Source organism: Ammospiza caudacuta, chromosome 14 (genome assembly GCF_027887145.1).
Source record: "Ammospiza caudacuta isolate bAmmCau1 chromosome 14, bAmmCau1.pri, whole genome shotgun sequence".
NCBI classification, from domain to species: Eukaryota; Metazoa; Chordata; class Aves; order Passeriformes; family Passerellidae; genus Ammospiza; species Ammospiza caudacuta.
In genome coordinates this window covers 12281110-12302228 of record NC_080606.1, presented here as the reverse complement: position 1 = coordinate 12302228, position 21119 = coordinate 12281110, and the positions used below count along the sequence as shown (strand labels likewise).

The 21119-nt window shown below is 39.8% G+C and overlaps 1 protein-coding gene across 3 annotated transcripts in view; it reads right to left on the bottom strand.

The window, feature by feature from the left end:
* Positions 1-4261: 4261 nt before the first annotated feature.
* KLHL13 (kelch like family member 13) overlaps positions 4262-21119 on the bottom strand; it is a 77001-nt gene continuing 60143 nt past the window's right edge. For all 3 annotated transcript variants that reach the window (XM_058813959.1, XM_058813958.1, XM_058813957.1), the window contains 3 exons: positions 16801-17596; positions 9644-9757; positions 4262-8064 (listed from right to left, as the gene is read on the bottom strand). In XM_058813959.1, the coding sequence (XP_058669942.1) occupies positions 7577-8064; positions 9644-9757; positions 16801-17596 (1398 nt within the window). In that variant the 3' untranslated portion in view covers positions 4262-7576. The remainder of the gene's footprint in view (positions 8065-9643; positions 9758-16800; positions 17597-21119) is intronic.

The window sequence follows — 21119 nt, the reverse complement described above, 5'->3', positions numbered from 1 at the left end:
ACAGGGAGAACAAACAAGGTCACAGCTTTTTTCCTATCAGCATCCCTAAGTACAGGACACATGCTTGGTGACATGAAGAGGTTTCAGTCATGTCCCTAATACTTAAACCTCTGCATGGCCCAGCCTGCCTGGAATTAGACCTGCAAAATGTCTGAGAAATATTTAGGGCTTTGGCAGAAAACTGGGCATGGGAGAAATCCCCACTCTATTTCCAAAATCAGTGGCTGATGAGTGTAAAAACCAGATGAGATCATTCAGACATGCTCTTAGTGACCTCCATGTGCAATGATTGCAGCTCAGATTTGTCCTGTGCTTTGGAGAGCCAAGATTCAAAGAATTCTGATGAACAATCAAAGATAAAATCCTTCCTCCATGCATGGATGAAGGTATTTTCCTGGCTCTGCTGCCCACAGCGGAGCCCTGCTAGTCCCTGCTCAGAGGCCACAGCAGCCCCTGCCTTCCCAAAGCCTCTCTCCATCCCTTCAGCCTCCAGGGCCATGGGATGGAGCCCAGCTGGGGCAGGGGCTGCCACTGATGTCCCCTGGCTCTGGCACAGCAGGGACTGTGTGATCCCAGCCCTGACAGGAGCAGGGATGGGATCTGGGGCTGCAGTGCCTCGGTGCAGGTGAGTTCCCATTGTTACTCCATGGGGTAAGACACAAGGCACAGAGCAGGGAATAATGCAAAGATGTTTGGTTTTTCATTTCCCAGCACTGCAGGCCAAATGGAAACTTCCTGGGTTGTTACACAAGATAAATTTGACAGAACTGTAAAACATAAAATTGTCCCAAATGGCAGAGCTGCTGACAGCAGACACTCTCATTCAGTTGCACCTTATGTTTCCTTTTCTTTGTCTCTTCTTGCCATTCCCTCCTTAGAACTATAAAGTGAAAAGGAGAAGCAGAATCTCCAAAAAGACCTGAATTAACCAAAACCTGACATTTCATATTTCCTGGGTTTGAATTTCAGTATTGAATTCAGTATTGAATTGAATTTCAGTAACGCTGAAATAATGAGATACATTAAATCTCTTTTTAAAAGGCTTAGGAAATAAAACCAGAAAAGTGTATCCTCTAATATTCTATGTAATTTTAAAACATTATTCAGAATTGACTAGATAGAAAACACTGTGACTAATGGGAACTAGGGCATCACTTATGTGATATGAGCACTTGAGACATCCCATATACACACAAAGTCAAATATTAATAGTGTGGTATATCAACAGAAGCAATCTCTCTGTTTTGGGGACAGATGTAGGGATTTATTTTATTGTCTTCATTTACAGCAACAATCCTTTCATTGCTAATATCCTCAGCTCCTGACAACACATGCCTAAGGGACAGCAGCTCGCTCTCCCCTTTGTGGAAACTTGGGCTGTGCTTTAACTGCAATTAGGAAACATTCTATAGACAGTGCCCTGTAAGCACCCAATGCAATTACTCAAAGAGACAAATATTCAAAACTAAAGTTAACAAGCACAGGCCGAAACAATCTGCATTTAAACAGGGCAGGCCTGTTCTTCAAAGCAATTTTTTCCCCAGAAGTGATTAAGAAAAGAGATGACCCCTCTTTATCCCAATTAACAATGCAGCACCCATCAACAGGAATTTTATGGCTCTGTGATGGTATTTACTGACAGCTGTCACACATTTGGGTAAAAATGTGGAAAGATAAACTGGCACTGAGTAAGAAACATGGGGAGGGGACTCAGGTGATCAGTGGTGTGTTTATTTTGGTGCATAAAACATGTAAGGAAAATTATTTTCACATTTCTAAGAAAAGGTTACAAGCAATGAAAAACAAATGGAAAAGAAACCAAGCAATTTTTTACAGTAACATTGAACAAGGGAGGTAAAGGCAAAGTTGTTAATTCAACAGAAGCCAAGTATTTTGGAACAATCCTGGTTATGAGGAACACAGGTTAAAACAGACTAATTTTTCCTTTATTAATGAATACTGTTCTGTGAAACAATGTTTAAAATCTGAAATGTTCCTACAGTGTTCCTGCAGTGTTGTGCAGACAGAGGAGAATAAACAAACTTGCTCTCTCCTGAGAGCTGGAAGTGTGACCAACCCTGACCTGCCCTCCCATCCCATCATCTCCACCTGAGCACAGAAGAAAGAGCAGAATCCAAGGCCAATAAAAAGTTTGGTTACCCAAGGAGCTCCTGTGCCTGCCCCTCCCAGAGCCCTCAGCAGCTCAAGTGCAAACTCTCCTTGCAGAGGGGACAAGGACGCTCTGGTGCTCTTCAGGCACCCAGGTTACTGAAATTTTCAGCCTGAGAGATTTGCCTTGTGCACACAGATTTTAGCTGGGTTTGAGACCTTGCAAAGCAGTGAGGGGCTGGTGGGGAATTAAATGTCAAAGCCATGGTCCTCAATCCACAGCTCCACATGGTCTTTAGCTCCACAGGTGCTTTGGATGTAAGAACCCAAGCTCAGATTGATTTTGGAACTCAATCAAAGGCAGCAGGGAGGACAGGAGGTGCTCTTACACAGGGAAACAGATGCCAGACAGCACAGAATGCTGAGGGAGAATACAGCAACAGGGCAGCCAGGAGTGCAAACAGGTACAAATAACTGAGTTTGACTCACTTAAACCAACTATAAGTTATTAAAAAAAAAAAAAAAAATATATATATATATATCTATATCACTCCCCATTCAGTCTGTGAGAGCTGAAAGTCCAAACTAACCTCTAAACCGTGACAAAAAAAATCTAAAATAATATGCATTTACGTTCCAGTCCCAAACATGTTTTCATCTGAGATCTTTTCACATTGCAAAATAATTTCTCCTAAACACTTAAGAAGCAGAGCTCCAAATAGGAAAGGTTTAATAACCATGTGGACAGACTGACAGCATGCAGCTCTGAAAGAGCCACCTGAACCTTTTGCTCCCACTGCAGACTCACAGAGGCATTACTCATTTCATGAATAAAAAGTTAAAAACTCAAACAGCAGCAATAAATACTCCCAAAGATGGGGAAAAAACCAGCACTCGAGCCAAAGTAATACTTATAGTAGGAGAGCATCCCCTCAGGAATGTCAGCCACTTGTGGCTCCTGCTGTAGCACCACTCCCAGGTTCCCTGGGCTGCATTTCTACACAAATTACCGGGTCATTAAAGAGCAAACACATCCAGGTCCAACAGAGCTGGACACCAAATTTGGAACCTTCTGACAGAGAAAAGAACTTCACTTAATGACCTGTGAAAGACTGGCAACGAGAACCAGGTGTGACCTGGTGAAAGGCAGGAAAGCCCTCGGGATTTCCCAGCTGCCTCTCAAACTGCAATCACCCTCTCACAGCTGAACGGGTCCAGCAATACTCAGGGGACTAAAATCTTTATTAATTAAGCAAAGTATAACTCTGCCCTTTAAGACTTTTTTTTTCTGACCACACTTGCACACAAATAATCATTATTCACATTTAAAATATAAAAGAAATAATACTTGATAAGCTACATATGGTGTGCAAGGAAAGAACACTTTCACAGAGCATGGAGAGCATAAAGTGCCACATGAGAGCTTGAGTCCCTCCAGATCTCTGGGTCACCACTCCACACCACAAAGGGTGCAAGCCAGGAGGAAAGGGGCACACGTTACTCCTGCACCATGCACATACCTTTCACTAGCTTAAACCTGCTTTTATATTTCCAAGATGCACAAGCTGAATTACAAATTCATTTATCAACGGTGGGCTATTTTCTCTCTTGATGTAAGTGCCACTAAGCTTCTGCTTGATCTGTTCTGATCAGCAGCAGAGGAAGTAAACAGAGATGTCAGCTACAAAACCAAGGATTATAAAAACAGTGACCAGCAGAGTCAGACACCAGTGTAAAGGTGAGGCAATCACCAGCTGGAGGGCAAATTAACAAGGAACAACAATTCTGGTAGGCAGAATGAACTTTGCAAAGAAAAGTGCTGTGATCTTTTCTGATCAGATCATCCTCAACTTCATCCTCAACTCTTTGGTTAGAAACTTCTCCAGATATTTGTACTGCACTTGCTGCTGTGGTATGAAATTATTTTTTGATGTCCAACCAGCCCATCAGATTAAGAGTGTAAGCCTTTAGGTAGAACTTTATCTGCATGCAAACTGCTCTAAATCCATGATTGCCATTATTCCACTAAAGGACCAGACTACTGGTTTGAGCTTCTGTCACTAAAACGCTGCTCCTTAGAGATCCCACAGAAACAGAATGGGCAATTTAAAAATAGCATTGTTTATAAGAAAGCAGCTCACTTTTGTCCTGAGAGCAGGTAAAGTGATTCTTCCACCCAAGGGGCCTGTAGAGCCACAGCCAGGCTGTCAGCCACGCTCATCCCTTCAGCACAACTCCTTTATCCCAAGAAGCCACAAGACTGGCTGGATCCTCGCAGCAATTGCTTTCCCTGGACGAGGTTCTTGGACTTTACAACTTTCTAAGGGGAGGGGAATCACAGAAAAATGGGTACCTGCAGATGATGAACTCTCTGATGTTAACAAGGCAAAGAAATTTTACATAACCTGGATTTTCCCAGGTCATCTTCCCCATTGTTCTTGTCCTATCTCAACACAGAACAAGGGAAATGCTATCTCAGATGTCTGGAGTCAGAGTGCTGGGGTCAGCAGGGACATCAGATGGGCCTTTGGGCAGACTCTGTATGGAAGTGAGCCCTTTTGGCATTTGCTGCTAATTGGGCACCACAAAGCCAAGTCTGAATGAATTTTGCAGAGTGTGTCTGCAGCACTGGGAGAGGGCAGACAGCTCCTGTGGCTCTTCCAGCTGGCACACCATGCCACCTTAATTTCATTCAAATCAAATAGCTATAATTGCTTTTTATCCAAATGCTTTTCTGATTCAGGTACTACAACTGCAACATGAGAGAAGTCAAGATTGATGAAGAGGCAGCCTGACTGGAAATGGAAATTTGGTGTATCCATGTGTGTTCCTACAGCTGTGGGTTCAGAGATGGAAAGGGGCTCTTATGCTATGGTTAAGAAAGACTCAATGAGCATCAAATCATTCTATACTACATTACAGAAGAAAAGAGTTTGCAGTTTTGGGCAAGTCTTTGATGTTTGCTTTTCAATCCTAGTGAGTAAATGTTAACTAATGTAATTATAAACACTTTAATCCAGAGGGAGATTTTAAAAAAGCAAACAAACAAAAAACCCCAAAGATTAATTTGATTGAAGCACTACATTTAATCCACTGATGACAAAACGTTCAAAAAATAATTCTTCCATTTTACGTATAACAAATAATGAATCAAAAAAGATCAAAACAAAAAATAAAACAAAAACAAAACAAAATAAACCCCACAAACAAAAAAATCTCAACATTGTGGCCATATACCAGCTCCTGGCTATACAAGGCTCAGACACAAAACTGACATCCTGGCTTTAAACCACCTCAGAATGATCAGAACCCATGTTAAGCTTCTTCCAACAGAGAACACCAGTGAAGATACCCACTTTTAAACACTGTGTCCCTCATCCCCAGCATACAAAGAGCAGGACATATTTACATTATCCTAAAGGAATTGCAACTCCTTCAAGTACTTTTCAGTTTAATTAATAAAAGAGCCACTGAATGTGGATTTCAGGGGATTTAAACTCAAGCAGGATCTAAAATCTGGTCTTTGAGCTGGAAAAAAAAAATTAGTAGCATGTGACACTTAAATGATTGAAAAATCCTTAAACAACAGAGCAACATCTTTCTATCCAGTGCTTTGCACAGCATAAGAAGAGTATTCTTAGGGTGATGAATCAATTTTTCTTCACTGGCCAGTTTCCAGGAATATCCACTGGTGCCACTACTCCACCTGCAACAACCTTACACAGCCACATGGAATTGAGACTTCAGTGTTTTTAAAGAGGAAGAATTGATTTTGACCAAAACAATTATGAAACCTAAAGCTTACATGTAGATTTTGGTAGTGACCATTACTAGTAAACTGCACAAAGAATAAATATCAGTACTTCCAAATCTGACACCACAGTAATACTGCTGCTTGATTGCATCAAGCAGGGACAAAACACAAATAGCAAAATCCCAACAAAAGTCGATTAAGCTTTACTTGGTTATTATTGATAGGTAACACAATAAGCTGGTTTAAACAGTTTTCCCCAGAGGATGCCCCTGTGACTGTGTTCATTAGCAAAATGACTTGTAACATGATGGGAAGTTCAGAACAATCACAATGGCATAATCAGAGCTGCAGTTTGTCAGCAGGGCACTGCATTTTGGAGCAGGTAAAGATTCCTGTGAATTTGCAGGGCTACACACATAAGCAGCTCTCCAAGGAAAAGAACATTAAGACTGGTTTTTCATCAGTCCCTAACAATAAAATGAACACATCAGACCAAAATAGTTTCTTAAAAGTAGGTCAAAAAATACCCATTCATGATCACTTGTGCATTGGTTTCCTGCAGGTTCACCTACCCACGTGGTTATACGTCACACGTATCCTGGAGACAGTGAGGCAGAGGAAAAAACCAAATCCATTAATGAGGTAGCTTAGACTGGGTAACTGCAGTTAAAAGTTTTATTGAACAAAAGAAGGTAAAATGTGGTAGTCCAGGTTCACTGAGCAAAAGCAGCTCTCTCACTGAAGCTGCACTTTGTGCTAAATAACCTTATTAACTGAGACTATACAGAGGACACATTATGCAAGTTATCTCAACAGCAAAGGAGAAAAGGTAGATTAAATTTGATCTGATGGAACCATTTGGTCAAATTCAGTGGCTTAAGTTACTGATTCTAGCCCTTAACTACCCATATTCAGTACAGCCATAGCAAAGGATACACAACTGCACTGAATTCCCATTTGTTAATAGTGTGTGCTCCCATGCAAGAGGAAGCCAATTCCTGAAAAAAAACAAATTAAAAAACACAAATATATTTAGGATATTTTGTTTGAAGCATCATTCAACTGACTCAGGAAAAACACTCGATATATGTTATAAAAAACTCCCGGCCTCTACAAGGTCCGCTCCTGTACAGTGCTAATATTTTAAAATTATTTTATTTCTTCCCTCTGCCTAAGAAACTTCATATGCTCTGAAAGCACCCACAAAGTCAGGTGGGTAAACAGATATGTCAAAAATACTCTGTGTAAAGAGGGAGGTAGCTCAGGCCCCTTGGCAACCTTCAGAGAGTTCACATTGATGTGGTCTACCTACCCTTGTGATCTGCAGTCAAAAATGAAAGGAAAAAGGATTTCAACATGAAATTCAGTGACATGTTCAATACAAATATGACTCACTGGGCTCCCAAATGTAAGCTACAAGGTACCTCACACCCAACATACAACATTAATAACGTACCTAGTTCATACATTTTAGAGACAATACCCTCTCATCTGTTAAACATTTGGCTCGGGCGAGTACATCTTTTTTCGTCAACCACTTCAGAGACATTCTAGGCCAAACAAACAGCACAAATAATGTCAAAGTCCTTTTTTTTTTTTCCAGTAATTGTATGAAATGCTGTAGGCTAGGCCTAACAGAAACTACTGAAGAAAAATGACAGACCCATGATGCAGTGCAGAGATGTTACTACAATGGCGAGCCAAGGGATGGGTCTAAGGTGCTGACAGAGGAGACTCCCTGGACGGTGACCCCGTGTTGTCCTCCGGAGGGAAAACTGTCAGAGTGCAGGCTCGAATGCCACCAAGGGATTCTGGAAGGTCAAACACTTTATGCCACTCATCTTTTTCTGGATCATACTTCTGAACTATTTCCACCATGCACCGGTTATTCCAAGAATATCCTCCAACAACATAGATTTTATTTTCAAAGACAGCAACCCCGACATCGCTTTGCCCACGTAACATGGCAGCAATTGGAGTCCACTGGTCTAGAGTTGGTGAGTAATATTCACAGCTTAGAACATCATCATAATCACTTGTTCCTCTAAAGTGATTGCCACCAATAACATACAGCTTGTCTCCTACAGTACACATGCAATGCAGACCTCTGACTGTCGTCATGGGAGCTTTCTGAGTCCATTTGTCTGTGTCAGGGTCAAAGCACATGAGTTCCTTTTGGAAAGTATCGTGGGTGATTCCCCCTAAAGAAACAAGACACATGTTAGAGGAGTGCTCACCCTAATAAGCACTGAATAACAAAAAATACATTTAACTGAAAGAATTCCATCTTCCTTAAAAGTTCTTCACTCTAGCTTAGATTCCTATCACAGAAGTACTCAATTTCAAATGAAATTTGTTCCTTTAAATGGGAATATGGACAGAAGCCATGTCTCACACTGTGCCTCATTACACAATTGATACTGGCAGATTAAAAGAACAAAAAATTGTTACCTATGCTTCTACTCTGCAAATTTATTTCTTTGCTTGTGTTCATTCAGTTTGCTGGTCATGTTTCTCACCATTAAGAATCCATTTCCCTTTCAAATTTTGATACTATGCCACTGTGTTTTAAGTATCACATAGTAGAATTTTCATCAAAACGCTTTTTTCATCAACTTCAAGTGAATAGAGAGAGGACACACATTTCAAATATTCTTCAGTTAATAGTTACCTAGGGTTCCTCTACATTTACCTTCTCCATAGCTCCCTGCAAAAGCATTTGGAGAGGCTCCAGGACAAAAGGAAAAGAAAAATCTGTGGGATCTACATGAAAAAACCACAGCAGACAGCATATGTATGTGCCACCTGCAGCAAAACAAGCAAAACGGGCAAAACACAACTGACAGGAGCACAGCAATTAGGAGCTCAATGGACTTGCTCACATCAAAATAAGCACCTGTACCTCACAGTAAATTCTAAAGCAAATTCCTCCTAGCTTACTGGCACAAGAGCCCCTAAATTAAGCTGCTCCAGCACATCCCTCACCAGTTCTTGTCAGATAAGCAACTTTGTCCCACCTCCTGCCCTGAATTTCAGCTTAGTTCTCAAGAGGACATCTTTTAAAATTTCAGCATGAGGATACAGGGCTGTGATCCCTGTAATGACCACTGACAGACAGATTGAATCTTCTTAAAAAATTAAGCTAATAGCAGATTTTCAGACAACCCATTTGGAAAAAAAAAATGTAATGAAACTACAACCTCAGTGACACACAGAACAAGCATATTTCAAATAAAAAACAGTGAAAGTACAGATATCACTTATATGCTATGATTAACATGAGGACTTAGCCCTTTCCATTACCTCAATGAAGGCAAACGTTGTTCAAAGTTATAAAATTTCCAATGCAGTCCAAAGTTTACAGGGAGGCTGTGTTTAATTGCTATATTATATCACAATACATGTTATAATTATTTAATACTGTTATACACAATTATAATTATATATTATAACAATATTTTGTTCAATTATATTGCTATATATAATATATAAATTATATATTATAATTTTTATATGTGGCTACAGAAAACTTTATTCTGATTAGACTGCTTTGGAATTCAGAGCTATTCAATTACTGAGCACAATATTATCTACAATAATTTTGTCAGAGCCAGAAGTGCATGTGCTGTTTGACTGGCTTCAAAGGAAACTGCATCATTAGTGATACCATGGCAATCCTACTGCAACCACAGCCTAATCTGTACTGTCTGCTGCTGAAACAGAGAAAATTAGAGAAGGAATTGTTTCACAGAGATGATGTCACAGGCATGATTTATTTACCTGAAATGTACATTAACCCCCCATAGACGGTTCCAGCATGACCATAGTGGGGCTCATTCATTTTTGCCACGTAGCTCCACTCGTTCATTCTGGGGTTGTAACATTCCACAGTGGCTGTGGGAGACAAAGAGAGCACAGAAGTGGTGAAAGCAGCAGGGCAGTTTGGTGCTGCTGAAACACCCACAGAGGAAGTGCCAACAAGTAACACTGTTCAGCTGAGGGAGTCTCAAGGGAATTATTGAAATTATTATCACAGAAACACAGAGCAGATGGGGTTGGAAAGGCCTCTGGAAATCATCTACTCCACCTCATCCAACTCTTCTGCTAAAGCAGGGTCACCAAGAACAGGCTGCATAGGATTGTGTCCATGTGGGTTGTACCATCAGCAAACTTGCTCAGAGAACGTTCTGTGTTCTTATTTTCTGTGTGCTAATTTTCTATTGTATTGCAGTGTTTTATCAAGGATTTGCACAGCAACATACAGCACAGCATATGCAAGTCACTACATCAATTTACAGAAGCCAAGCTTGAAAGAAAAAAGATGAAACATCCCTGAATTTGACAAGGAGATATGCAGTGCCTGTGTTGATGCACAACTCCGTTTGTGCAGGTTTCTCTGAGTTGGAATGTTGGAATGATCAAGGGTTTTATCAATCAGAAATCACAGAGGACAGCACCCAGCAGCACCCAGGAGTGCAGAATGGATTCCTGAGAGGATCCTGGATCCTCTCTCCAGTGTAAGATGGGAGAGAGGCAGGCTGCAGGAAAAGGGCTGCAACAAGCACAGGGAATACACATAGAAGGCAAATTCAATAATGGAGCAAGTTCTAGGTCTGGCACCTTGATACTACAGGAGATCAGAGGGGCACAAGGACTCAAAACCCCCATAATATAGTGACTTTATGATGCACAGAGAAATTGTCAATAATTAAGTTATCTTAAAGACAAATTAAATCTCATTTTGAGTAATTCAAGGCTGCTTAATCTTTGTTGGATGTTTATGAACGATACAAAGAAAAATTGAATCTGTCTTTAAAAGTGACATTTTACCTGCTCTAGAACAAGGTTTTTATTGAATCAAGAGTAGAAAATCTGAGTCGGCTCTATGGAATCAGTGATGGTGACTTAACAGTGCAGGGTTACACATCAACCAAGAGAGAAAATACCCTTAGAATCTGAGAAACTTGTTATTATAAGGCAGAATTCAGTTTTAGTTTAAGCCTAATTACAGAATTACAAAGCAGGCCAGTAAAGAACATCAGACAGTAACACATAGTGAATATAAAGCACCTCATCCCAACTCCAAAGCTGTTTTAAAAAAATCCTCGGGATCATTATAAAAGAGTTTAGCTATGGTCTCAGACTACAAAAAAAAAACCCTAGTCATGAAAAAATTAGTATAGAGCACATTAGAGTGACCTTCTGAATTCTCTTTTAGTTGCTGCCTAACCTCTTTATTGTTGCAAAACGGGATGATCATACATAATTCCATGCAATTAGTGTCTCAAGTACATGCATTGAAAATAGAAGCCTCTAGTTCCAATGTCAGAAATACTGTTTGACAGCCAGTTCAGCATCATCTAAGGCTAGAAGTGAAAAATAAAAAATCCATATTGCACATAAGAATTGTTAAATTGTTACAGCACACAGGATTTGCTTCAGCTTTTCCCCACCCAGGAGCTGAACTTTAAATTTATGAAATGCAGAAAAGTGCCAGTCCAGAACATCAAGTTCATGATACAAGGCAAACACACTAAATTTCTGCTTTTTTTCTAAACAAATTATATATGTTGATTTGCATATATAAAATTATTAATTTCATATTCTTGAAAATGTTTCAAAATAGTAATGAAATCTTGAAATGCATCTGGTTCTGTGCGAGTGGCTTGCACAAGGACTCCCAGTTCTGCCAGCTCAGGGATGTGTAAGATGGATAAAAAAATAACAAACCAATACAAAGGAACTGAAGTCAGGTGTGCCTGCAGTACTGCTGATGTACCAAATTTTTGATTTAAAAAATGTGCCCAATATATGGGCAAGTTCCCAAATTTCATCTAAGAGATCTGCCTTAGTTGTTTGGGTTTTCTTAATAAAGACAGAGATCTCCTTTTTAAAAAAAAACTGTATTATTTTCCACTTGATATGCTGCAGGCCTTCTGTATCCCGTCACAGACTTAGCCACAAATCCAAGGAATGCTGGAGACACTCTCTTGCCCAAAGAAAGGTACAGGCACAAAGAACTGATTCCACAAATGACACCTAAAATTAAATCTGTGAGTTGTGTTTCTCTGCAGTGCCACCTTAACATCACCTGCAGTTTTTGCCCAATCCCCAAATAAACCCAACGCTCTTGTAAACATATTCATCCATTCAATTATTCTTTTTTTAAAAGGAAAGCTCCTTTCCACTCTGCTCTATTTAGCAATCAGAAGCAAAGATGTGCAGAAATTTCAAAACCAGAGGGAAACAGATTTGATGTGCAAGTAATTACAGCTGCCCCAGTTCCACCCCCAGGGCAGCCCCTTCCAACCCTTGTTTGTGCTCCTCTGTGCTGAAACATCTTCCTGCTACTTCCAAACTGCATCCCTCCCCAAAGTGCTCCCACTCTGCACCAAGGTGAGGAACTTGTGTTTCTAACACACTCCGAGGACAGGGAGAGCAGAGGATGTGCAAAGCAAGAGCAGAGGATGTGAAAAGGAGGAGCAGAGGAGCAGCACACAGATGAATGTGACAGTTCTAGCTCACTCTGCACTACAAATTGCATTTAAGAGAGAAGCATAGCCAAAATATCCCTTTAGCTGGAGAAGACAAAACATGCAGAATTGGTACTCATTACCACCATGTTGTAAAGACATTATTTATCTGAGAAAGGATGCTGCTGAGTCCAAGGCCCATCACTTTCTGATGCGGCTTCAAAATTGTCTCTAACATTCCTAGCACAGCCAAAATACTGTCTGACACTATTTCAGACAAACTATTCCTACCCAAATCTCACATCCACTGTGCTCCAAAACAAAGTTAATCCCTTTCCAGCTGAAAACCCTACTCTTCTGTTTGATCTGTGTAATTGTTTCCCTGTTACGTTGCAAGGTCATTCAACTTCTCTCTTTTAGCAAGATATTCCTCTGCACTGAAAAGAAAAAAATATTCAAAATTCCAGATATTAAAGGCGCCCATAAATTAAGAGAGACAAATTCTTCTTTAGAAAACCTCCAGACAGAGCAGAGTTCACAAAACACTCTAAAACTGCTACTTTAATGCACCTAAGTGAGAGTGATGGATTCATTCTTCCAACACCATGAATGATTCAGACCAGGCTTTATTTATGTTTAACAGTAGAACTTCTGATGTGTTCATTACCATAATCCAGGGAAGACAGGCCTCATTTTAAGAGAATTAAGCAATCTCAAAAAGACAAAGTTTTGGCAGTCCCAAGGGATGTTCAGCCTGCACTCATTTTATAATGCCATCTGTGATGCTATTTGAGGAGGACACAGATATTTAACACTTCTCTGTCAGTAGCTTCTAAAGTGTCTTGAGGTCTGTTACAGCAGCACTTAGCAACTCTGTGATGTCCCAAAACCCAGGCTCTTAATTTTGTTATACTATTTCTGTAATACAGCTTATTAATGTACAATTCTAAACTGACTTGATTAAACAGTCCTGACTAATTTTGTCCTAGCATAGCAAGGAGCCACTCCAAAATAAGCCTCTGCACAAGAGGTCCTCTAGTTCACACTCTGGTCTGATATTCACAATACTACTCTGACAGTGAAGAGCCCAGCTGGGTACTAGTGCATATCAATCAATAACATTTAAAATATATTAGCTGTATCTTGACATACATATATATGTACACAGAAACACACACAGGGGAAGTTTTTACATAAACAAGGAGGGTTCAACATCATAGAGGGCATTTGGAAAATAAATATCTTCCAACTTGATGGGCAGAGGGTCAAAAGAACAGGTAACTGGCCTGGCAGTTTTCTCTTTCTGTCTTTACTGCAGCGTGATGAATGAATCTGTAGTTTAGTCACAACCCAACTTCCCACAAAGTGTGAGGAAAAGCCCATATATAAAATCTCAAAACTCTACTCAAGGCTTTCAACAGCAGAGTCTGAAATATCTGGGCAATACCTAATGCACAAGTTTTCTAGAACTTACACACACAGCTTCTGCCATCATCCAGCACAACTGAACTCTTACAATGAGCTACAAAAATCTTCTTGTCAGAAGAGAAAACAGTCTCCAGTGTTCAGCTGGAATCTGCCAGTGTACTGTTCTTCACAAGTATCTTTGTGGGCCACACCTGCTTTTCCCTTTGTCTCTTTTTATGAAAACTCTTTTTTTGCCCACCTGCCCTCTCCAGGCTGGGCTCCTCCATGCCCAAGGGCTGCTCTCCTGCCTTCTGGGAATACCTCTGGCAGGTGCCTGCCTTGACATTTAAAGGGAACTAACCAGAATTATCTACAATCCTTCCAGGTGTGGTGCTTAATTCTGCACAGCCCTAAGCTGTCACAGGGTTGAAAAAAATCTCAATTTTAATGTCATAATTCAGGACATTTAAAGGATACATTCACCACATTCCAACACGTGTACCATATACATGGAAATTCACTCATTCTGTCCAGTGAACATAACTTTTTCAGTAGCATGCACTGGTAAAACAGCAGCTGATTATTCCACTAAAGCAAGTATTACAAATGTAGAAAGTGGCATTTACAAAGTTCTCAGAAGAAGAAACATCTGAAAACTGTTTTCAGAATGTTTGATAGAAAGCCTAAAAGAGTATAATTTTTATTCCCATGAATGTCAGGGGAAAAAAAAAATTAGTAACTTTAATCCTTTGGCCCTTTTCCATAAGAGCCCATTTTCCAGAAAGCTCAATTCAGGTTTTGGGAATTTTTCCTCTCTAACAACAGACTGAAATTAGTTTGAACCCAAGGGCAACTTCTTTAATATCTGTCCAACACAGATTTGACCTTCTCTCTTTGAAAAGCCTTAGAGCTTTTCTCTTCTGAACAGAATGGGAAGTTTAAGCTGGATTGCATCTTCCAGTTGTCAAGGTTTATGAAAGAAATATGCAAATGAAAAGTGACTCACCTCACAATTAACAAGGAAAGAACCTGAAGCTCCAAATCAAAGCATCAGACAGCTACAATATTTAGCATTTAGAGTGCTCTTCCCACAGAATGACCCGGTGGCATTTTTCAGGTCTATGTGGAAATTGCTACACCATTTTAATGATATCTTTACAAAAGAATTTTAGATAGGTGATAAATTTTGTATTTTAATTAAAGAAAGCAGAAGAGTTGAGGTCAGCAGAATGATACCACTGGTTTAATTTAAGGTAACTCCTTCACACACAGGTTGCAGTGGCTTCGTGGCAATATTATTTCACATTGATTTTGTCAGACTTGCAACTTTTTCACTGACATTTTTATAACCCTCCTCCGTTCAGATTGTACAGTGCACAAGGTCAGCAATCTAATTATCTGCTATTAATTCATACTGTTAAAAATAGCTCACTGAAGCTATATATCAGTTTTCTGATGCTTAAAGATCAATACATGTTCTTTTGTACATTTAGTCTTCCAGAGGATATTGAGATTGTTTAGGATGTATTTTCAGGTAAATAGTGACAATAGTAAAAAATTCTGAAATCCTCAGGATCTGCATCAGAAAATGGCTGTCTAGGGAAAATAGGTTACTGCTAAGCAGTTTCCCATCTTTTTGAAACAGGAGGCATTTTTGCACGTCCCATTTCATCAAACACTGGAATGGAATTAAAATTTCTAGCAAAGCCAGGCCACTTTTTTCTGGTGGAAGCTGTGTACTGTATGTTTCCTATGAAAATTTGCAATGTGACAATGAGTTAAACCTGTGTATGTGAATAACCAAGATGCAATAATTTTAAGAAGCCACAGATCCTGCAGTAGAAATCAAGTTTTGCATGGTTTCAATTAAATATGTTTCTCACTGCACTTACAGATATCTGTGCATTTCTGAAAAGTAAATCTTGGTACCAAGAGGTAGAAGCCACAAAGGGACATGGGACAGTTGAGTGTTGGGCTGAAAGCAGAAAACTAAATAATGAGATGTTAGATCTGGTTTAGATATAATATTATGCTAAACTTCCAAGCTGAATCTCTCTAACATTTCAATTTTAAAGCACAGACAAATTTACAGTTGTCTCCTATCCCAGACTTGACTAAATGTTAACCACTATGGCTTTGCACAATGCAGTGGATTAATAGGGGTCATCCTCTGCATATTTTTGTTAAATTTAAACTTACCATGTATTTATTATTTGTTTCTATCTTGTTCTCTGGAAACTGATATGGGCTTTTTCCTTCTGTTTTTGTTTGCTTCCTTCTTTTTTGGAGTTTTTATTTTTGTTTTGTGTGTTTGGGTTGGGGTTGTTTGTGGGTTTTTTTGGTCAAACCAAATTAAATATCATTTGCAAGGGGGGAAAAGAAGAGAGACCAGGATCAAGTCATTCAGTCATTTGTACAGATAAGATCATAGGTGAAATATAACATTTTTAACAATTAAAAAGTCCAGAACATCAGAATACCTGAATCTCACTAATCTGTGAGTGAAACAAATCAGTCCTAAGACTAAAACAAAAAAAAAACCCCAAACAAACAAAAAAACCCACCAAAAAAAAAAAGAAAAAGAAAAAATCAAAAAAACCCTTGGCATTTCAAATACTATTCCAGAAAAGTTTTTGTCTTTTAAAACATAATGTTCATTCAAGAGTGAGTTTCAGCTAGAGCCATGTATCCTTTAGGAATGGATTTTGTTTCTCAGCTGAAGAAATGATGAATTTTTTCTTTTTAAAACTGCATTTATATTCCCTACACTTACACAGGCAGACACAGATGCTCACTTCATGTTTCCTGGTAAAGGCCAAGACACTGGATAATACACATCAGTACACATGACATTGGAATGGTTTTCTATTGTTTGGTATTGTTTTGTGGGATTCCTTCTAAAATTAACTTCTAAGAGTATCCAGAAAAAATTCTGCATTTGCAGTACTCCCAGAAAGCAGCAGCTCTCCAATGACCTCAGCTTGTTTCTCTCCACCCACTCCCTTGGCAGAGGGCATTTCCATGCCCAGCACAAGGCAAGGCTCCAGCAGGACTCACCTAACTCGCCCGCTGCGTTCCGACCTCCGACTGCATACAAATGTCCTTTGAGGGCACTTAGGTGGAAGAAGGTCCGTTTCTCGTTTAGAGATGCCACTTGCATCCACTTGTTGTAGCGCGGATCAAACCTGAAGACCGTGTCCACCGCCGTCTTGCCCTTGGTGTCGTAGTTGCTCTGGCCGCCCACCACGTAGAGGAAGTTGCCGATGACGGCGATGCCGTGCTGGTAACGCGGCGCGTCCATGGGCGCCAGGGACTTCCACTCGTGGGCCTTCTCGTCGTACATGCGCAGCTCCTTGCTGACCACCAGCTGCTGCCTCAGCACCCCGCCCAGCGTCACCAGGTGCGTGCTGTCCGAGCGGATCGCCGTCCGCTCCGACTGCATCACTGGCTGCATGTACGGCATCATCTGGTAGTTGCTGGCCTCCAGCAGCAAGTTGACGCAGGTGTTGTCAGTCCTCATGAAGTCCACTGTCTGAACGTAGTTGATAAGATCCTGGGGTGTCATCAGGGGAAACCTGATGTTCTTCATGAGCTTGGCGGCGTACTCCATGCGAGGCTCCTCGTAGCGCAGCCAGCGACACGCCGCCTTGAAGAGCTCCAGTTCAGTGCAGTGCTTAAGGCTATTACTTGAAAGCACGAAGGCAAGACGTTCAAAGGGAAGTTTCACAAATTCACCAGTACTTAATAACGCAGGGAAGTTCTTCAGGATGAAATTATTAACATATTTATCCACTTCTGTGAGGTTGTATGTGTTGGCAATTCGCCCAACCTCAACACAGTTTTCCAATGAAACCTATTAAGTAAACAGAAAAAGGGATCAAAATGCTTTCTTAATTTGGTGTCTAAATGATAACATAAAATTTATGAATACTGTAGAATCAGCAATATTTCAGCATTTTGCAGCGCTCAAGGTGATTTACACATGAGCAAATATTCAATGCAGTGTATATATTCCTGACTGCAAAGGGAGACCCAATTTATTCCTTCTTTTGAAGTAAGAACTGAGACAAGTAACAAGCAGATGGCATATATTATGTCAAACACCTTATACAATGATGAGGCATAGCAGTTATATAGCACTTCATCTTTGAAAAGCTCTGAAAACATCTTTGTAAGAAAGACATGTGGAAAATAAAGTGAAGGGACAGGTGATCAGCCCAAGGTTATAGAGAGCAAAACAAAAGTCTCACCATTAGACATTTTCTGACACTATTAAAATTGTATTGGCATAATAAAACCACAGAGAACGGCACAGCTAACCCCTGCATGCCACATATTTTGGCATATTTACAGTGTTCAATCTCATGAATACATTCTTTCTAAACAAAAATGGATCTTTAATAAATCAAGGCAGTGTTCTTACCGACTCTGTTCAAAACTAAATATATGTGTCTTAAAAATAAGACAAAGGTGGTGATTTTAGATCAAACATACTTTTTTAAAAAGAATGAACCTAGAAGGATTTCCCATAAAAATACCCAGCTCATTAAATGCTTTAGCAGTATGGATCACACCCTAATTTAACTCAGTACTTGAGCGACTTGGTAATCATCTGTTTTACATTGTAGCTGCATCTATCTTTTTATATCTTTGGCTGCTGAATTTCTAAGGTCCCTTGGAATCCAAGGCACAGGAAGGAAGAAACATGCCAGGAACGGGGCAAACTTGTAGTGGGTTTTCAGTGAACCCAGCCAGTTCCTTTCAGGAAGCTCTCTGGTACATGTGCCCAGCAAGTCAATCAAATGCTTCTTGCTAAGAATTGCAGCTTTTTTGCATTCAAACCTTATTCCAGACCAAGCTTCATTTACACATGTTCTAGTCTCTGTGCATGTCAGTCCTACTCAGTGTCAACCATTTCCACAAGTTTGTGATTCTCATTACATTCCTAATGCCAGAAGAATTTAAGCTTACAAATCTCACAGTTATTTAAAAAAAAGATTATAAAGATTGAGGACTGGACCTGACTGGAGCCTAAGAATTCAAAAACCTTCAAATGACTTCTGGTCATGACAGAGATTAGAAGATTTTAATGCTGTATAACTCAATCTGATCATTGTCCTTTAATACCAGACAATTCAAATGTCTAAGAGTACAGGAATAGGAGATTTTCTTAAGTCACTAGAAACTGATCTAACTTGCCCTAGAGTTAAGATCTACAGTCATCCAAAGTCTTCATTCACGCATCTTGAAACATCTACTAATCCTCTAATCAGGTCCTATCTATAAAATGAATGTGCAGGAGACTGTCAGGAGTTCTAGTACGAAAATATTTGTACTTTATATACATGGAAATAATTTTTGTATTACATGACAGACCACATAGATTATATAAAAATATAATCACACCAACTAGCAACAGCCTGTAAAATATTCTCTGACTGGTTCTGAGGATCAGCATTGATTGCCCAGAGAAGCTGTGGCTGCTCCATTGCTGAAGTGTCCAAGGCCAGGCTGGATGGAGTTCTGAGCGGCCTGGTCTGGTGGAATTTCTCCCAAAATTTCTTCCAAGTTGTATTACAAAATAAAGCAATGAAAAAATCACCCCTTAACAAACAGCTGACTTGCAGCATGCCACAAAATCTTAACTCTTGCTATATAGTTACTCTATTTTAAAATCGCTTTGGAATACATGGTCTGGCACCAAACTAGAGAGATGCAGCACTTCACATCAAAGTAGGCAGGCAGAAATTGTTGCATACAGGAAAGGCTCACTTGAACTTAAAAGATCAAAGCAAAACCTGCACAGGTTCTGTACCACTGGCACATGCCCAGGATGCAATGAAGAATTTGGAGCTATTGCTGGCTGCCACTTATCCAGTGCCCAGAGTGCATTGAGTTCTGTATTACCATAATTATGTTACACTCCAGGCAGCTGAGCATATTCCTGGACTTCTTACATTTGGAAAATTTATTGACACATTACACACTGTTAAGGACTGATGAACATGACATCAGCAGCTTCCAGTCAAGCCCTGATTCTCGGAAAATTTACTTTGTACTGCCTTTATTAATCCACTGGGACTGTACTGCACTCAGGGTTGTTTTTTTCATATATGATTGTAAGTACTTCCCATTATGCTTTTGAAATTGTGCACTATGTTTGACTCACCAAAATTACTGTTACCCTCTTTTCTGTACTCTGACAATCAATGTACCAGCGTAAATTATATTGCAAAGACTTAAAAGTCATAAAAATATATATTCTAGGTTCTTAAATCCTGAGCCAAAAAATAATCCTTCAACAGAAAGAAATGCTATAGCTACTTCTACTTGAATATTCAAAACAGGACGGAGTTCAGCACAATAATGTTATTTAAATAAATATAAAACATTGGGGGTTTCTGTTTTTTTTAGAAGTTTGACTTATGCTATGGTTCTGTGTGGAAATCAGTCAACCAGGAACTCTTCAATGAAGAGAAGGAATGCCTACTCTGGAAATCCCACTGAAGTGAACAGGAGGAATGGAAATATCAGGTGAAAATACATACACTGTACAGTCTATCCAATAACAAGTAAAAATACAAGGAAAGAGTTAAAAGCCATAGACATTCAAACAGCTAAGCAGCTCCACAAGGAGTTGAGAATTCCAGTTAAATAAATCCTATTTTATATGGACTTTGACTACTGAGCAGAGCTGCTCACTCACATTACTCATTGTAATTGCTCATTACAAAACAGAAGTTGTAGAAAATACTAAAAAGCTTTTCAAAAAAGAAAGGTCAAGCACAGCACCATGTTACAAAAGCCAAAGTACTTTCTTGAGAAAGCAGTTCACTTAATTCTTTGAAATTTTGGTAGCAACCACTTCCCAAGCTCTCATAAAAACCTAACTGACTATAAAATACTACAAAACTGGACAGAGCCAAATGATTGCAAGTATGAGAACCTTGGAGAACAGCTCAGGAAAAGCAGCATGCACAAAAAAATCCAGCCCTCAAACCCAGCAGCACAAAACAATCAGGTGTCTGACTTTGTTTTGTGTCAGTGGCTGTCAGACACTGAAGCACTTAATGCAGTGCTTCAAAGGGTCAAAGTTTAAAAGAGCAAACAAACCCCTGAAACCCTCAATTTTCCTATGAGCTCCCATTGACAGAAGCCCAGAAAAAACAGCACAGAAATTTGACCAGCTCAGAAAACAGAATCCATTTTACCCCTACAGTACAAAGTCAAATTTCTGGTGGCTGTCAGAGCTGGTCCCAGGGTTAAATCCCACACTCCCACAAAACAGATTAGCTTGCTCCATCCTCAGATAACGAATTTTTTTTTGACAAAACACAACTTCCAAGTATTAAGCCTTCAATATTTGATTTTTTCCT